The following is a 15,884-nucleotide window of genomic DNA, read 5'->3' as shown; positions in this document are numbered from 1 at the left end:
ACCTTTATGTGACCTTCCTCAGACCCCTGATAAACCTTACTGCCTTTTGTTTTTTAGCCTAAGTCATTGGGGACATTTTTTTGAAGAAGGAACTCTGTGGCATTTTTAAGAGCCTCAGAGCAGGCTCTGAAGCCGGAGCCCTCCTCCTAGACACCCACGCCTGTGCAGAAGCCAGGGGGTGGGGGCAGAGTACGGCTGTTCGAATCCTTGGCAAACCCTCAATAAACTACTCATGCGGCTGTTAACAGGCTTTTCTATGCACATGATATAAGCAGGTAATTAGAATTAATAGCCTTAATAATAATTTTAAAAAGTTTTTAAACCTAAATTTTCATTTTCTTTCTCTGGCCAGATAGCACAAAATGAATGTTAAGATTTCACTGAAACAAAACTCTTATTTTCCAAAGGCAAGCAGCACAGAGGAGTCCTCATCAAGAATCACAGCCATGAGGGAGAAAGCTGCATGCCTGAACCCCCTTCAAGCTTGGGGGGGGGGTGCGCACTGCCCAGTGCTACCTACCATTTCATTCCCTTCATACTTTGGCAGGTATCTCACAAGATACACGCCACTGCCCCTATTGTGTAGATGAAACACGGGGGACAAGCTGAGAAACGTGTGCGCTGGTCTAAAGTAGCACAGCTGGAGAACGGGTGAGCCTGAGTGCACACTGGCATCCCAGTGGCTTCTTTCACCCTCCATATTCTCTCCTCCTTCTCCTAAAAAAAAATCATATTATTGAAGAATAGTTTACTAACTACAACACTGACCCACTCAAGTGTGCAATACAACTTTTTTTTTTTTTTTTTTTTTTTTTAGTGAATTTATTGCATTGCGCAGCCATTACTGTTACCTAACTATAGGCTACATACTTTTGTCACCTCAGCCCTCCACCTCATCCTGGATATAACTTAACCTGCTCCCTTGCCCCAGTCTCAGGATTTCACTGCTCTGCTTTCTGTTTCTAAAGACTTGTTGGTTAGTCCTTATGAAATAAACGGAGTCACACAATATGTGATTGTGTATGTCTGGCTTCTGTCACTTAGCACTGTGCTCTTGGTTCATCCATGTAGGACACAGTGACATGTGGGGTTTTGTTGTTGTTGTTGTTTTGTTTTGTCTTTTTATGGACACGTGAGCTTGTCTCCGTTTTTGGTCGCCAGGGAAAGCAAGTCTTTATGAGGAAACAGATAGTTTTATTTTCCTTGGCTGTGTACTTAGGAGTGGAATTGCTGCTGGGTCGTGTGGTAACTGTGCTCAGCTTTTTTTTTTTTTTCCAAGACTTTTGAGGCGTTGTTTTTCGAAACATATCTCATTTTGCATCATCTACATGCAATGAGTAAGCATTTTAGGTTTTCCACATCCTTGCTAACATTTGTTATGATTATTTTCTTTTTTTTAGTAGTCACACCCTAGGGGTGCGAAGTTGTGGGTACTTTGCTGTGGTGGTTTTCATTCATAACCCTCTAATAACAGAGGCTGTTAAGCATCTTTTCATGTACTCCCCTGCTCTTCATGTGTCACCTTTGGAAATTGGCCTGCTCCTGATTTTAACAATTCTTTTCAGTCCTCTTGCCTCTCTTTCTCTCTCCCCCGTAAAGGAAAAGATGTGCCTATTTTGTTGCTCTCTTCAAAGAACGAGCTTCTAGCCTCATTGATTTTTCCCCTGTCTCCCTCTATTCTATTTTATTGGCTTCCTCTCTAAACTTTATGAGTGCTCCCTGTTGAGGCTTGCTCTGAGTTTCGTTTGTTCTGCCTTTATCTTAAGATAAAAACTTGGTTATTGATATTTTTGACGCTCCACTTGGAAATGAGGCCATTCCTCTGAGGGAAATGGTGGTGTTACGGGCTCAACAGGTCATGGCAGAATCTCCTCACCTTTACCATCAGCACTGGGGCTGGAGACAGAAGCACGTGGCAAGAATGCCACGGATGCCCAGACGGTTACCCAGCATTCTCTAGTCTTTCAGGAATAGTGGCTCCAACCTATTGAATTCCAATGACTGCTTCTGATAGTTTTGCTCAGCTTTCCACTTGCTTTTCTTCCCTCCAGGGCAAATCAAGTCTTGTTCGGGCTCATCTACTCCTCAGTCTACTTCTCACAGAGTCTGTCTGTGCCTTTGGGGTCATGGGGCACAGTTCATTTTAAGAGATACTTAAGCCTCAATGTGCCGAGCCTCTGGGGAGCTGCATTTATAGCAGAGAAATCTGATAGCGCTCCCACTGCAGCCCAAGCATACAAGGAAGGTGGGACACCTGGCCCTCACACCACTGCTCCGGCAGAGGCTCCTGCAGTGGCCTAGACATGCTGTGTCTCCTTCAGTGGCCTTTGCACTAAGTACAGGATCTTCCAGGTGCTGATGTGAAATGGCCCAGACTACAAGGCCGGTCTTCCCCCTCCCCTCCCAAAAGAAAACTGACCCCAGAGGCCCCTCTCCTCAAAGATACTGGGAATGAGGGAGGGGGGTTAAAGGACAAGAAGCTGGAGACCTGGCTCCAGGCTGCATGTGTGGAGGCGGGGGTGGGGGGGTTACATGCTCCTCACTTGTAACAGGAAGCAATAATAACTTCGTCTACAGGGTTACTTAGATATGAGGAAATTTCCATGGTAGTTCCAAAGTTCCATGCTTAAAAATGACCGAAGTGCTATAAATGGAAGGCTTTCAGTAATGAACTAGTACGGCCTGTAGGTCTGTCATGGAGTCCCAAGACACAGCGGCTAGGGGAGGATGCTCTTTCCTTTGCCACTTCTTTCTTCTCTCTTCTTCTCTACTCAGGAAACAAGATGGCTGCAGAGCAGCAGGTGGCATTGTGTCCTGCTAGTGATGAAGAGTGCCTGCCACCTGTGAGGGGCGCGGAGTGATGACGGATGGGACAAGGCTCAGAGAAGGACACAGCTCTCCTTTGACCTTGGGACGTATAGAAGTGCGTGGTCACACTGCACCCACCCGTGCCGCAGCAAACGGACAGCTTGGCAGCTGGAGCAGAGGCTGTGAAGGGAACCAGGTGAGAAGCCCCCGCTGGGCGGTTTTCCCAGGCCTGTTCTTTATGTTCACTTCGAGTCACCAGAGGCTGACAGCCACTCTCACCAAACTTACTGGTGAGGCACGGCAGGGCCCAGGTCCACAAGGCACAGCGCTGAGAGCATTTACTATCAAGAAAAGGTTTGGACTTTTAAAGTCGCTTATGTAAGACATTAAGATCTGTTTAAGTTTTCAAAATAAGTTGCCATAAACACTAACTTGAGGCTTTAATTTTTAAGGAAAATAAAACTATTTGTTTCAGGACACATTACTGTTACATACTGCTACTGTGTGTAAACAAAAGAAATCCTAGATCCTAGGGTGGATAAATAAGGCAGGCTAAGATGTAACTTGGTTTTGTATGGTGGTTTAATATTGATCATCAGCCTGACAGGGTCTAGAACCACCTAGGAGACAAGTCTTTGGAAATGCCTGCAAGGAAGCTTCTAGAGTAGACTGACTGTGGTGCAAAGACCCACCTTACCACTCTATGGTGCTGTCCTGTGGGTGGTGGCTTAGGACGATATGAAGAGGGAAAGGTGAGCTCGCCACCAGCTTTCTTCTCTCTGTTCCCTTACAGATACAGCATGACCTATGACCAATTTTCTCAGGCTCCTGCCCCTGTGCTGGCTGTGCCCTTGTGCTGGCTAGTCTTTTGTCAGCCTGACACACAAACTGGAGGTATCTGAAAGGAGGGAATAATAATTGATAAAATGCCTCCACAAGATCCAGCTGGAGGGCATTTTCCTAATTGGTGATCAACAGGGGAGAGTCTAGCCCAGTTTGAGTGTTTCCATTGCTGGGCTGGCGGGCCTGGGTTCTATAGGAAGTAGGCTGAACAAGCCATGGGGAGCAAGCCAGTAAGCAGCACCCCTCTGTGGCCTCTGCATCAGCTCCTGCCTCCAGGTTCCTGCCCTGTTTTGAGTTCCTGTCCTGACTTCCTTTGTTGGTGAACAGCAACGGGGAAGCATAAAGTGAATAAATCCTTTCCTCCCCAACATGCTTTCAGTCATGGTGTTGAATCGCAGCAGTAGAACCCTGATTAAGACTCCCTCGATGAGCCAAAATAAACCCATCCTCCTTTAAATCCCTTTGACAGATACTTTGTTGCAACAATGAGAAAAGTTACTAATATAGTTAGATTTTATTATGGAAACTACGGAAACTGCCAGGAGGGGCAGAGAGTGTAAGAGAGAAGCAACCTCAACCACTCAGCTGGACCGAGCAGAATTGGATACTTGGGTTTCAAAGAAACATCTGGGGACCTTACTCGCTGGGGGCCTTCTTGAAAGGTGGCCCGGCCCCTGCCTCGGCACTGCAGCGCCCCCAGTCTCACCTCAACCTCTTCTCATTCCCAACTTTCCACTCAGGTCACCTCTTATGGCTTCCTCCTTCCTGGTCACTCTCCATGGCAGCCAGTACCCTGCCCTCTGCATGAACACCCCAGCCTGCCCCCCACTTCAGAGCTGGCACTGGTGGGGAGTGACCGCAGGCTAAGAGCAGAGCTTCCGCGTTTACCTATTTGCCTTTCCAGATCAGCGGCTTCATCAGGAGTGGCTCGAGGGAGGACTCCCGGGTCACTGAAGCTGGTCCGTAGCAGAGTCCCCATGACAAAGAAGAACAGGATGCCGCCGACCACAGGGATGGCAGGGGTGATGTTCATTGCCAGGTATGGACAGCTGCCAGCAGGTTGCAGGGAGAAAGAAGAAATGAATTGCAGTGTTAGGATCCGGAGTCAGAGGAGTGAGATGGATTTTTATTTGAGCTCATCTCTGTTGAGGGTTTATGGGCAGGGATAGGTGGCTCAGTGTAAGGCCCTCGTCCGACCATTGTGAGAACCTGAGCCTGGATCCCCAGAATCCATTCACCATGGTGTGTCTGTAATCTCTTCTATGGAGAGAAGGGAGGCTGACACAGGACATTTCCCAGAAGCTCACATATAAACTAGTAAATAAGGTGGATGGTGAGACACAAAATCCCAGGCTGTCATGTAACTTTCACAGGTGCATGCTCATGCTCACGCACACACACACACACTCACGGAAGAGATGAATTCGAATCTTAAAGAAGAAAATATAGATTTGGGGTGATCTGCAGTGCTCTCTGTGATGACTGCCCCCGATTCCCACCCCCACCCCCCACCAACCATGATAGTTCAAGCCCCACGAGAGAGATGCTAGCAGAACAGAAGTGATCCTGCTTGTACAATTGATCTAGGATGTCTGGGGGTTTGAATAAATATACATAATCCCTTTGCACTGTAATCAGTCACCGGTCTACAGCCCCGCCCATCTCTGGAACCACTGAGAATGATACCAGTGTTGAGATACCTCTATCTGGCCCATCAGGGTCAAACAACTCTGGAACTTTCTGCCAGCATCATATTCACTTGCAAAAACCAAGGAATCATTTGGCAATACTATGAGGGCAGTTTGTCCAAAAGAGAGGAAGTTCTGAAGAGGGGCAGGGGGAGGGGATATTTGGCTGGGCTACACCAATCCCAGGCTTTCCCAGAAAGCATCTGAATTATCAATCCATGAGTGTAGTGCAGCTCTTGTTATTCCTATTTTGTTTGTTGGTTCCCCAATTGGTACTTCACATCCTGGGCTCAAATCATCCTCCTGTTTCAACTTTCCAAGTAGCCGCACCGACAGATACTTATCACTAGTCAACCCTTAATTCTACGAAGTCCTGCTTGCTATTGGTGGACGGAAGAGCAGAGGCTGCAGGGATTGTGAGAGTAGAAGAGGAGTGACTTTGTCAGACTAATGTTTGTGCCTGAGACCTGGCACCTAACCCTTGGCCTCATACTGTGGTGTGGTGGGGCTAGGTAGGGTCAAGTTGTGGGCCCTTGGCCTGCTGTCATGGTGCCTTGGCACTACCGAGGTGACGAGTGGAAGAGGAAAGAGTTAGCTCAGTGCTTGGGATTTAGTATAGGATGAGGTCTGCCACAGCTACCTCAGTCTCTTGTGAGGGCATTAAATGTTGCTATGGGTGTGGATGAACACAAATGGCACCGGAGGATCACAGTGCCTGGGGGAGGCATTCCTATCTTGACTGCGGAAGGCCCAGCTGTTCATGTAAAGAGCAGAAGTCTGAGAGGAAGAAAGTGTGCTTTGCTGGGAATTGAAGGTGGGTGGGTGTGGCTCCCAGGTGGATGGATGTGGCTCCCAGGTGGGTGGGTGTGGCTCCCAGGTGGGTGGGTGTGGCTCCCATCCAGGTACTGTGTGCCCCACTGTGTGCAGACCTCTGGTAGGATTCCTAGGAGATAATCGAGAACACTTGGCTCCCAACGGCCACATGATAGGAACCTCTTTGCTGAAGGAGCGAAGTCCTTCCAGAATCTTCTGCTCTAAAGAAGTCCAGAGACTCCTGTTGTGGAAGTTTTGGTTTCTTTAAAAACTCAGTTATGTCATGTAAACATGTTTTTGTTTTAATCCCAGGTATGTGTGGTTTAAGGGGGCTGCTCCAGTTTGTCCACAGCTGATAAATGCCTTGTGAAAGGTCACATGATCTTTGTCAGGTGGGAACTACTTTGTACAGAAGCATGGTCTTTGCCAGTTGAGAAACATCCTGCTGGGGACTCTGAGAGAGTATAAACATGAGAGCCCAGAGAGAAGGGGCATGAGGAAGTCTGTGAGAAGAATGCTTGGAGCAGACAGTTGGAGGAAGAGGAGGAGGAAGAGAAGGCTGCTGCTGCATTTGCTATTGCTGGCTGAATATTCTGACGACAGAGATTGGTATTACCGCCCCCAAAGAATCTGATGACCCTAAAGAGCAGGAAGCAGCCAAAGAGAACTACGCCTCTTCTCCCCCAGTTAACCTTCTTTCTCTACCTAGTGTTGGGTGTTGGAAGCGATTGGGGTTGGGAGGGAGATAGAGGCATTAAGGAACTACAAATGAAGTAGGCTATTAACATCAAAGCCTATAGAGTCCCCACGATGTGAAGAAGGTGGTAGGATGGTCCAGATGTGGGTGGTGGGAACTGACTCCCTGCTGGCCATGTGGAACTTGTCTCTGGGAAAGCTACCTGCCTAGACGCAACACCCGGGGCATTTCCAGTACCTCTGTAACCACTCCCACCAACTCTGTGGCAGAAACAGAGCAAAGCAAAACCACAGCGTGGAACAGTGCTGTGTCACACTCCAGCTGGGTTGACAGTTGTGATGCTTTTTCACAGGACTGGGGAGAAAAAGCATATCATTGTTATTCTTGTACGAACTCCAGGCAGCTATGAGCATCCTCAGAGAGCCTCATAGAAAGTGAGATTGGCAGGGACAGTGTGAGGTTAGGAAGGACTTAGCTTAGAAAAAAAAAAAAATCTAACACTGCCACCTAGAACCTCCTGAAGGGGGTAACTGTGCCCCAGAGTTGGCATGTCAGAAACTTAAAGCCCTAAGTGACTGTCCTGAGATTTGGGGGCTTTTAGAAGCAAAGAAGCCCCAAGGATCCTGCTCTCTCTTACCACACATTCATGTTGCCACCAGAAGTCCCATACTTCAAGAGTGTGTTTAGTGTAAAATTGAGAGCAACCCTCTTTTGATATCCCGTTGTCTCGCCTCTTATCTTCTGCCACTGGGAGATCCAGCATTTACTAGATGAATGCCCCCTTGATCTTGGGATTCCTAGGCCTCTAGAACTGTCAGAAATGAACCTATGCTCTTTGCAAATTACGCAGTCTCAGGCGTTCTGTAATAGCAGCGCAAACTTAGCTAGCATATCCCTTTGGAAAAATATTCATTCCCACAACAGAAAGGCCTGTTCACTTCAGCTGTGTCGCTGTGTGTGAGGGGAGTCTGTGCTGCTCTCCAGAGGCTTTAGGCCAAACCTGACATAATTAATACTCTTTAGTGGGCTTCCGTCTTTTTCGGAACATTTGATTTTATGACAGCAAGCACTGACAATCTTCAAGTTAAATACTTAAGGAATGAAGGGATCCACAATCAAGTGAGTAGCAGTTCTCTTATGTGCTCAAGCCTGCAGAGAGAATGTCCTCAGTCTCATCAGAAATGACTGGTTTTATATATATATATATATATATATATATATATATATATATATATATATATATATATATATATTACTATGTATTTAACATGAAACAACCACCAAAGTCCGGGCCCACATGTGTGAGAGGGTGTGGCAGATGATACCTTTTAGGAGCAGGAGTGGGGTGGGGAGGGTGTTTTAGTTTTGTTTCATGTTGTTGTGATGAAACAAAACAAAACAAAACAAAAAAGCCCTGACAAGAGCAAACTAAAGGAGAGAGTGTTTGACTCACAATTACAAGTCACAGTCAATCCTGATGGGGACATGAAGGTGGCAGGAACTTGAAACAATTAGTCATATTGCATTCATAGTCAGGTGCGTGCAGGAATGAGTTAATGCAAGCCCACATTTAGGGTGGGTCTTCCCATGTCACTTAATCCAGTTAAGAAATCCCTCATAGGCAACAAGCATGCCCACTTAACCCAGACAATGTCTCCCTGAGAGTCTCTTCCCAGTTGATTCTACAATGTGTCAAATCAGCAATCAAACCAGTCACCGAGGGAGGCATGCTTAGCCTGTCCACGAGGCACCCAAATTCAGTCACTTCAAGGCCAGACCTTGGACTGTAACAACAGCTCGGGCATAATGAGAAAGGAACTGAGATCTTGGAGCTCATTAGAGGCATGTTTCATATCAGGCAGATATTGGCTCTGCTTCTCTAATTGTCATTTAAAAAGCAGCTTTGTGTTGCGTTAAACCTTGAAAATGTGCAAGTGTGTGGCCACCAGAGATGAACCATCCATGGTAAATTCAACCAAATCAGAAGACCAGTGTTAAACTTGCTGATACAGGCAGCATGTGAGAGGTCTCTGTTCTTAGGAAATATACCCTGTGGTGTTCAGGAATTAAGTACCACAAGCTATGCTGTCTTCTTCCAAATAGTTTAGAAAAAGTATAGCATAGAGACATAAAGTGGAATAAATACTTATAGGTAAATTTGGGTACAGAATGAATATATGTTATTATTTCTTATTATCACAACTATTCTGTGCCCTTCTAGTTGCTGAGGCCTGTAATCCCCTTCATGTGGAAGCGGAGGAGCTGCCCTCCTGTGTGGCTTCCTCAAAGAAGACACAGAGAGAGTATTATATAGCTCACTGAACTACTTTGTGCCTGGTACACATTCTGCAATCATGTCTCGGAAACTTTGGGATTCTCCACGCTCCAAGGCTCTAGCAGATGAAGTCTTTATGCCAATATAGCTTTGTGAAATAGTGGGTACTTGGTGGCAGCTGTCCTCTTTTAACGGCCTCTGAGTGACCAAGGACAGTGCTAGGTTCTCTTGGGAAGGCCCGGTAAACTCTTTACTGAAGCTGCAGGATTCACACTTCTAAACAATGGCATCTGTGGTAGAGAGACGACTTCAGACAGAAGTTCAGAAGAAGCAGAAAGCATCTAGAGTCCTTCTGGTAGTGAAAACCAGTAAGCCCGACTCTGTCTTTGATTGTGACTGCCAGTGGAGAGCTCCAGGAGGAATGATACTGTGTGGGCAGCTTGTCAACCTGCAGCAACCGGCAGCATTTGGTTCCACAGCCAAAGATCTGTGAGCAGCAAAGAAATTCTCGGTCCAAGCTCAGACCACTTGGAAACAAAGAACTCCCTCGCATCCTGAGCAACAGTGCCCTGGGCTCCAGCACCGAGCACCATCTGTGATGCGAAGACTCCACCCCCGAGGGCCTGGATTTCATACAAGATGATGATACAGCTGCCAGAGACACATGCACCAAATGGAATCCTATTTCTGTCTCCGGAATTGTGACCTACATAAAGCCCAGGGCAGCACAGAAAACAGGAGACAGGCATCTTCATCTTCATAAAGCTCAATTGGAAAGTGACAGGAGGAAGAGTGAGGGGGAGGGGGTAAGACTCTGAAAGCGTGCATTTTTGGAGCATAAAAGGAAATTAGCTAATTTGGCACCAGACAAAACAAATGCTAAAAATGAGATGCCTTCAAAGCCTGCCCTTCCAGTCATGAGCAGCGGCGTGAACTGCCCGACTCCTGCTATGATGATTAAATACCTATATACAAAGTGTTACTGTGTACACTGTAGGACAAGAAAGGCCGTCAGGAACAGGTAGCTGCGTGTAGCAATGACACAGTACCATATGGCACATTTTTCAGTTCTAATAACAATTATATATTTTTGGTTGTGAGCCTAGCCTTTAATGGCTGAGCCATCTCTCCAGCCCGCTAATAAAAATTTTAGTAACTGTTCAGGGGAAAATATTTGTGTGTGTTTTGATGTTTATATGTGAAAAGTGGAACCATCTCCTGGGTGTAATGCTATCTGAGACTATGAAATTGGAGGATTTTTTTTTTTTTTCCATTAAAAGTCCATAGCTAGGGGCTGTGGAAATGGCTCCTATATGTGAGGACCCAAGGTTGGATCTCCTAAAACCAAATATAGTTGAGTCAATGTAGCACACAACTGTAATCCTAGTGATCCCAAGGTGAGGTGGGAGATAGAGACAGAAGGAGCTCCCACCCCTGACGCTCACAGGCCAGCTATGTTGGTGAATAAGAGACCCTGTCTCAAACAAGGTAGAGGCGAGGACTAATGCTTCAGATTGTCCTTTGACCTCCACATGCATGTCACAGATGGCATGCACATGCCTGCATTCATATACACATAGAGATAAAATGATCTCACATAGAGCACCTACACGTGCGCACGCACACACACACACACACACACACACACACACACACACACACACACACACACACCCCATACCCACAGAGGTAAAATGATTTTCTTTCATAGGCTACTGACACCCTAGAGTCACCAATTCCTACATTTCTATTTAGAGATTGGCTCAGTGGGATAGAATTTGACATAAAGATAATTTCTTGGATGAAAATCTTGAGAGTAGTTTCTTCAACGGATCAAATATGAAAACTGGACTTTATTACTGAGCAACAAAGTCCCCATTTATCTACAAGCCAGTCTCTGGGAGAAGATTAACTTTGCTTGAGAGAAACAGAACAGAACAAAACAACACTATTAACAAGTACAGCAGGAATGTTACAACCACATGACAGAGAATCTTTTCTATATCAAAACAATTTACCTTTTAATATTTCTGATCTGCAGATGCAGGTATAAAAAGCTCCTGTTAAGATGAGGTTACAGCCCCTAACTAACAAGAAAGGCCTTCGTTTAATATTTCTATTTTGTTCTGTGCAGAGAAAAACACTGGCATGAGAATAACCACCTTTTGGGTATAGAAAAGGAGGCATGTGCTTATTATTGTGCAGGAAAAAAAAAAGTGGCCTTGCTTCACTGCTTCTGCACTTACGTGGGCTTCCATGTTTCAGAAATCAGAGTTGCTTATTATTTTAAATCTCGGCTCTTCGATCATGATGCATTTCAATAATAAGTAGTTAAGGCAAACAATCATGAAATACAATAATCTGAGCCAATGACTCACATGTCTGAAATAATAGCAGGGCAGCATCAAGATGAGGTTGGAGGTTGGAAGGGATGTAATAAAGTGATTTTTTTTTTCTCCTTTCCAAATGAGTCACCATGAAATGAATGTATTTTTTCCCTCCCAGGCAGAGACATAAGCACAGTTTGTTTTGTGGTTTGCTGTTTAATCACAGCACTTAGAAATTCATCTACCACCATCAGGCAAAGATAGGCACATTACTGGGAGACAAACAGAAAAATGGACTCAGAACTGATATTCACTCTGCTTTAGAACAGAAGAAACAAATAGTTGCCTCTCTCTCTCTCTCTCTCTCTCTCTCTCTCTCTCTCTCTCTCTCTCTCTCTGTGTGTGTGTGTGTGTGTGTGTGTGTGTGTGTGTGTGTTTTATATTTCTGTGAGTGCATGTAGGTTTGGGTACACATGCATGTTTGTGTGTGTGTTGTATTTCTGTGTGTACTTATATGTTTGTGTGTATATGCATGCCTGTGCATGTGTGTGTATGTACATGTGGAGACCAGAGGTTGACCAGGGTCTTTCATTGGATTTGAAGCTCACTGATAGGCTAGATTGCATGGCCAGTGTGCACCAGGGATCTTCTCATCTCTGCCATACCCCTCATGCTGGGGGTAACAAACCAGAGTCTTAGTCATGTCACATGCACACACACACACACACACACACACACACACACACACACACACACACTGCAGTTCTGAACCAAAGGAATATTCTGCCCTTTCCAGACTACACAGGGGTGCTGAACTAATTGGGGACCGTACCTTGACCACCTCACCCTCAGCACACACTGGCAATGTAAGGAGTTGGTGGCATGGTAACAGGCTGGTGCTGTGTGCCAGGGAGACCTTCCCATCCAGGGCACAGCATCATCGCTGATACACACCTTTGGGATGTTTCCCTTGCTCTAGACTAAACTCTAAAGTTTGGTTGTTTCTAAAACTTGTCCGGTATTTAAAATCACACAGTTCCACTTCCATTTTGGCAACTTTCCGGGGGGGGGGGGGGGGCTTTAGCTCTGTTCTGATTCTGTATTCCATCAGAGCTGAGACGCTCAGGATTTAAGACACCTCGTCAGGGGAGAATGTGACAATACAGTCATCACTTGGGCACTTTATTTTATAGTGACTGAAAGAGTTAATTTACATTTATTGAAACAGTGTAAACACTTATCGCTGCTGTATATGCATTAAAAGTCAAGTGAAACCGGGCATTCTTATTCTTGGAGCCTGGCCCTCCCGAATCTGCCTGTTCCAGTGCTGTCAGTCAGGGCCTGAGCCTTCCTGTGTGATCTGCCCAGAAGGGCTGCCATGAGCTGGCATTGCTCATAACTCAGATTCAGGGCCCTCAGAGGCCCCAAAGCCACCTGACTCCTGTCATCCCATCAACCTAGTCCTTGACTCCCCCACCTCGCCCACTTTCTCTGTTCTTTATTATTCCTTTGGATTTTTGAGTAGACCTGCCTTTCCTCAGGGTACCCATTTCCACCTAGTTCTCCCTTTTCCCCAGACAGCCATGAATCTCCTCCAAGCCTTGGTTCAAACATTACCTTCAAAAAACAAAACAACAACAACAACAACAACAACAAAACCTCTAATTATGCTGCTACATAAAACTGTAAAACCTAAAATCCCAGGCCGGCTCTGATGAGCACATGCTTGCACCCAGGCCCTTGTCAGGCTTTCATTTCCCTATAGCTCTAGTCCTTGCATGGCATGCCATCTCTCCTGACTTGCTTATTATCAGACTCCTCCCGGAAAGCAGCTTGGGGCAGTGAGTTTTGTCTGCTGGGTTCACAGATGTATGGAACCCCTGGGCCTCGAATCCAGTCCAGCATGTAGTAAGTCTTCAGTAAGTATTTGTGAAGGGTATGAAAACTACTTAAAAAAAAAATACAAGCTCCAGGGTAGGGTCAAGATGCTTCAATTTTGTTTTCAGACACACATTTTTATTCTTTTTTTCTTTTTAACACATTTTTATTGAAAGATAAAATAATTCATATTACATCTCATTTTCTATCCCATCCCATACATCCTCCCATTCCTCCCTCCCTCCCACTTTCACCCCAATCCCCCTTCCCTATGACTGTGACCCCAATGGCACATTTTTATTCTTAATTGAGAGAACATGCCCTAAAATAATTCCTCATTCTCATTGGTTAAAAGGTATGAGTGTCATTTTTCTTGTGCTTGTCTGCTTTCTCATAGTGTAACTGTAGCACAGTTTATTTCTGCAGTGGAAATATATTATTAAAAATAAGCTGTGTAAATGCTTGCTGGATTAAAAAAAAGAAATTGTCAAAATATTAAAATCTTCCAAGGCTTCTAAGAACCGAACTGTCTATAAAGAAAATGCTTGTGGTGATGAATATGGTCAAAATACATCATATGTAGGTATGAAATATTGAAAGAATAAATAAAACCATTATATTAAAAATTAAAATGTTTAGTCTCATCTGGGTCAGAACCTCCGAGGGCTGAGGACTTATGCGAGAGGGTTGTATTAGCCTGGGTAGACTTTCATGTATTTTGGGGGTGTGGAGGATCATCCTTTTGAGCAAGGAAAACAAAAGCCACCTTGCATCTCAATACCCTATAGAACGTGACTGGAAGATTTTCTTTTGCTGTCCTTGTGCGCTTCTCCATTAAAGTGGGCAGCTGCTCCTATATGTTACTATTAGAGACACGGACAGTTATGGCTAGCATCCTTACTGCCTGGGAGGAAGCACAGGGAGAAGACAAAGAGAGGAGGAGGAGGGGAGGAACAGAGGAAGAGAGAGGAAGGGAAGGAAGGGGGGGAGGTACCTGAGGGTATGAAGCACAGACCCAAACACACTAGACCCCAATTCTACTCATTCCCCAGAAGAAGCCCCCAGGATGAAGTAGATTCTCTTCTTATTTGGGGTGGGGGATGGGACTGGATTCAAGGATGGCAGGGTAGGAAGGGGGCCCTCTAGGGACAAAAAGGTGAAGAAGTCGCACCAGTCGAGGAGTCTCCCAACACTGACAATAGTAATAGGGTTGAATCCAAACAAATGCTGACTATCACATTGATGCTCATTGTTGGGGAGCAAAGTGATCAACAACAGGGCATTTTCAACTGAGGACCAATGAGCTCAATCACCGTATGTTCTAGAAAATCCTCTGCGAAGGACGGTAGTCCCAGCTTGTGTCAAGACAGCACAAAGCCAGTCAGTGAATGAGTCCCTTCTGTCCCAAGGGACACTGAGGACAGCAGGTCCCTATTGTGTTGGGATGTGGCTCCAGGCCCAGTGTGGTGCCGCTGATACCGCCTGGGATGGGGCTGTTGTTCACGTGACCGGATTCCTCCTCCCGTACAGACACTGACATGTGAGGCTTCTGCCAAGAAACATGGCACCACTGCCCTCTGTTCATGCCCTACCATGCTCCCCAGGACCACGGTACTGTGCAAAGTCTCTCTGCCTAAGATAGTACAAAGTATAGTCTACCCCTTCGTGAATCTCATGCATGATTACTGCACCCACACTTCACGCCAACACGCTAATCCAAATGTTGGGGTGAGTGAGATCCATGACATTCCTCATTCTCGGGCAGCTCCCAGCACAGGAGGACAGAGTGATGCCAGGCCAGTGTTCTCAGAAGGAACAGACCTCAAGCATTCTGCCATTGGCTCTGTAACTGTGTCTTCAAAAGGCCATTCTACCATTCTCAGGCCAGCTGCTTCAGGGTGGTGGGAAACGAGGTGAGACAGTGGGGTCCACGAGCGTGGGTCCACTGCCACAACTCTCTGGCCGTGAAGTGACTTCCTTGTCAGAGGCAACGCTGTGTAGAAGGATATCGCGGTGGTGGATGAGGCATTCTGTATGGATAGTAATTTCGGCAGATGCGTCACATGCAGGAAAGACAAGTCCATAACCAGGGCAAGTATTTATTCCAGTTAGGACAAAACGCAGCTTTCCCAGAGCCAGGCTCATGACAACCGTGAGCCAACGTGCACTCAGTACCTCCATTCTCCTGCTCCCAGGCAGGCACTCGGCCATCTTGGCTAGCCTGGATGGACATAATGGAATGTGCTGAGTCCACAGCCCCTACTGTGGATGGTGAGCGGCATCACAGCACTAAGGTTATCAGATAGACAAAGCAACGAGAGAAGCTTTGCACACACCAGCTTTGGCTGCTGCCTCTGCCCTCTCCCCAAGGCTCTGTGACTGACATGCCACATTTAGCCCTATGCCTAGGGGGAAAGGAAACCCTTTCTGCCTTCTGCCTCAGGGGAGAAGGACCAGTGTCCACTTCCTTCCCATTACAACAGTCCCCTGAGGTTGATGAGGAATTGGAAAAACTTGGTTTTTAACGTTATCTGTCATTCCACATGTTCAACAGG

General features: G+C 46.1%; 1 protein-coding gene across 3 annotated transcripts in view; it reads right to left on the bottom strand.

Annotated features, from left to right (window-relative positions):
* The window catches only part of Zdhhc14 (zinc finger DHHC-type palmitoyltransferase 14), a 244,616-nt gene that overhangs the window by 88,372 nt on the left and 140,360 nt on the right, over positions 1–15,884 (bottom strand). For all 3 annotated transcript variants that reach the window (XM_051164543.1, XM_051164545.1, XM_051164544.1), the window contains exon 2: positions 4,540–4,700. In XM_051164543.1, coding sequence (XP_051020500.1) covers positions 4,540–4,700 — 161 coding nt within the window. The remainder of the gene's footprint in view (positions 1–4,539; positions 4,701–15,884) is intronic.

This window comes from Acomys russatus, chromosome 21 (genome assembly GCF_903995435.1).
Source record: "Acomys russatus chromosome 21, mAcoRus1.1, whole genome shotgun sequence".
Classification (NCBI taxonomy): Eukaryota; Metazoa; Chordata; class Mammalia; order Rodentia; family Muridae; genus Acomys; species Acomys russatus.
The sequence above is the reverse complement of the archived record's forward strand: the minus strand, read 5'-3'. Positions and strand labels throughout refer to the sequence as shown.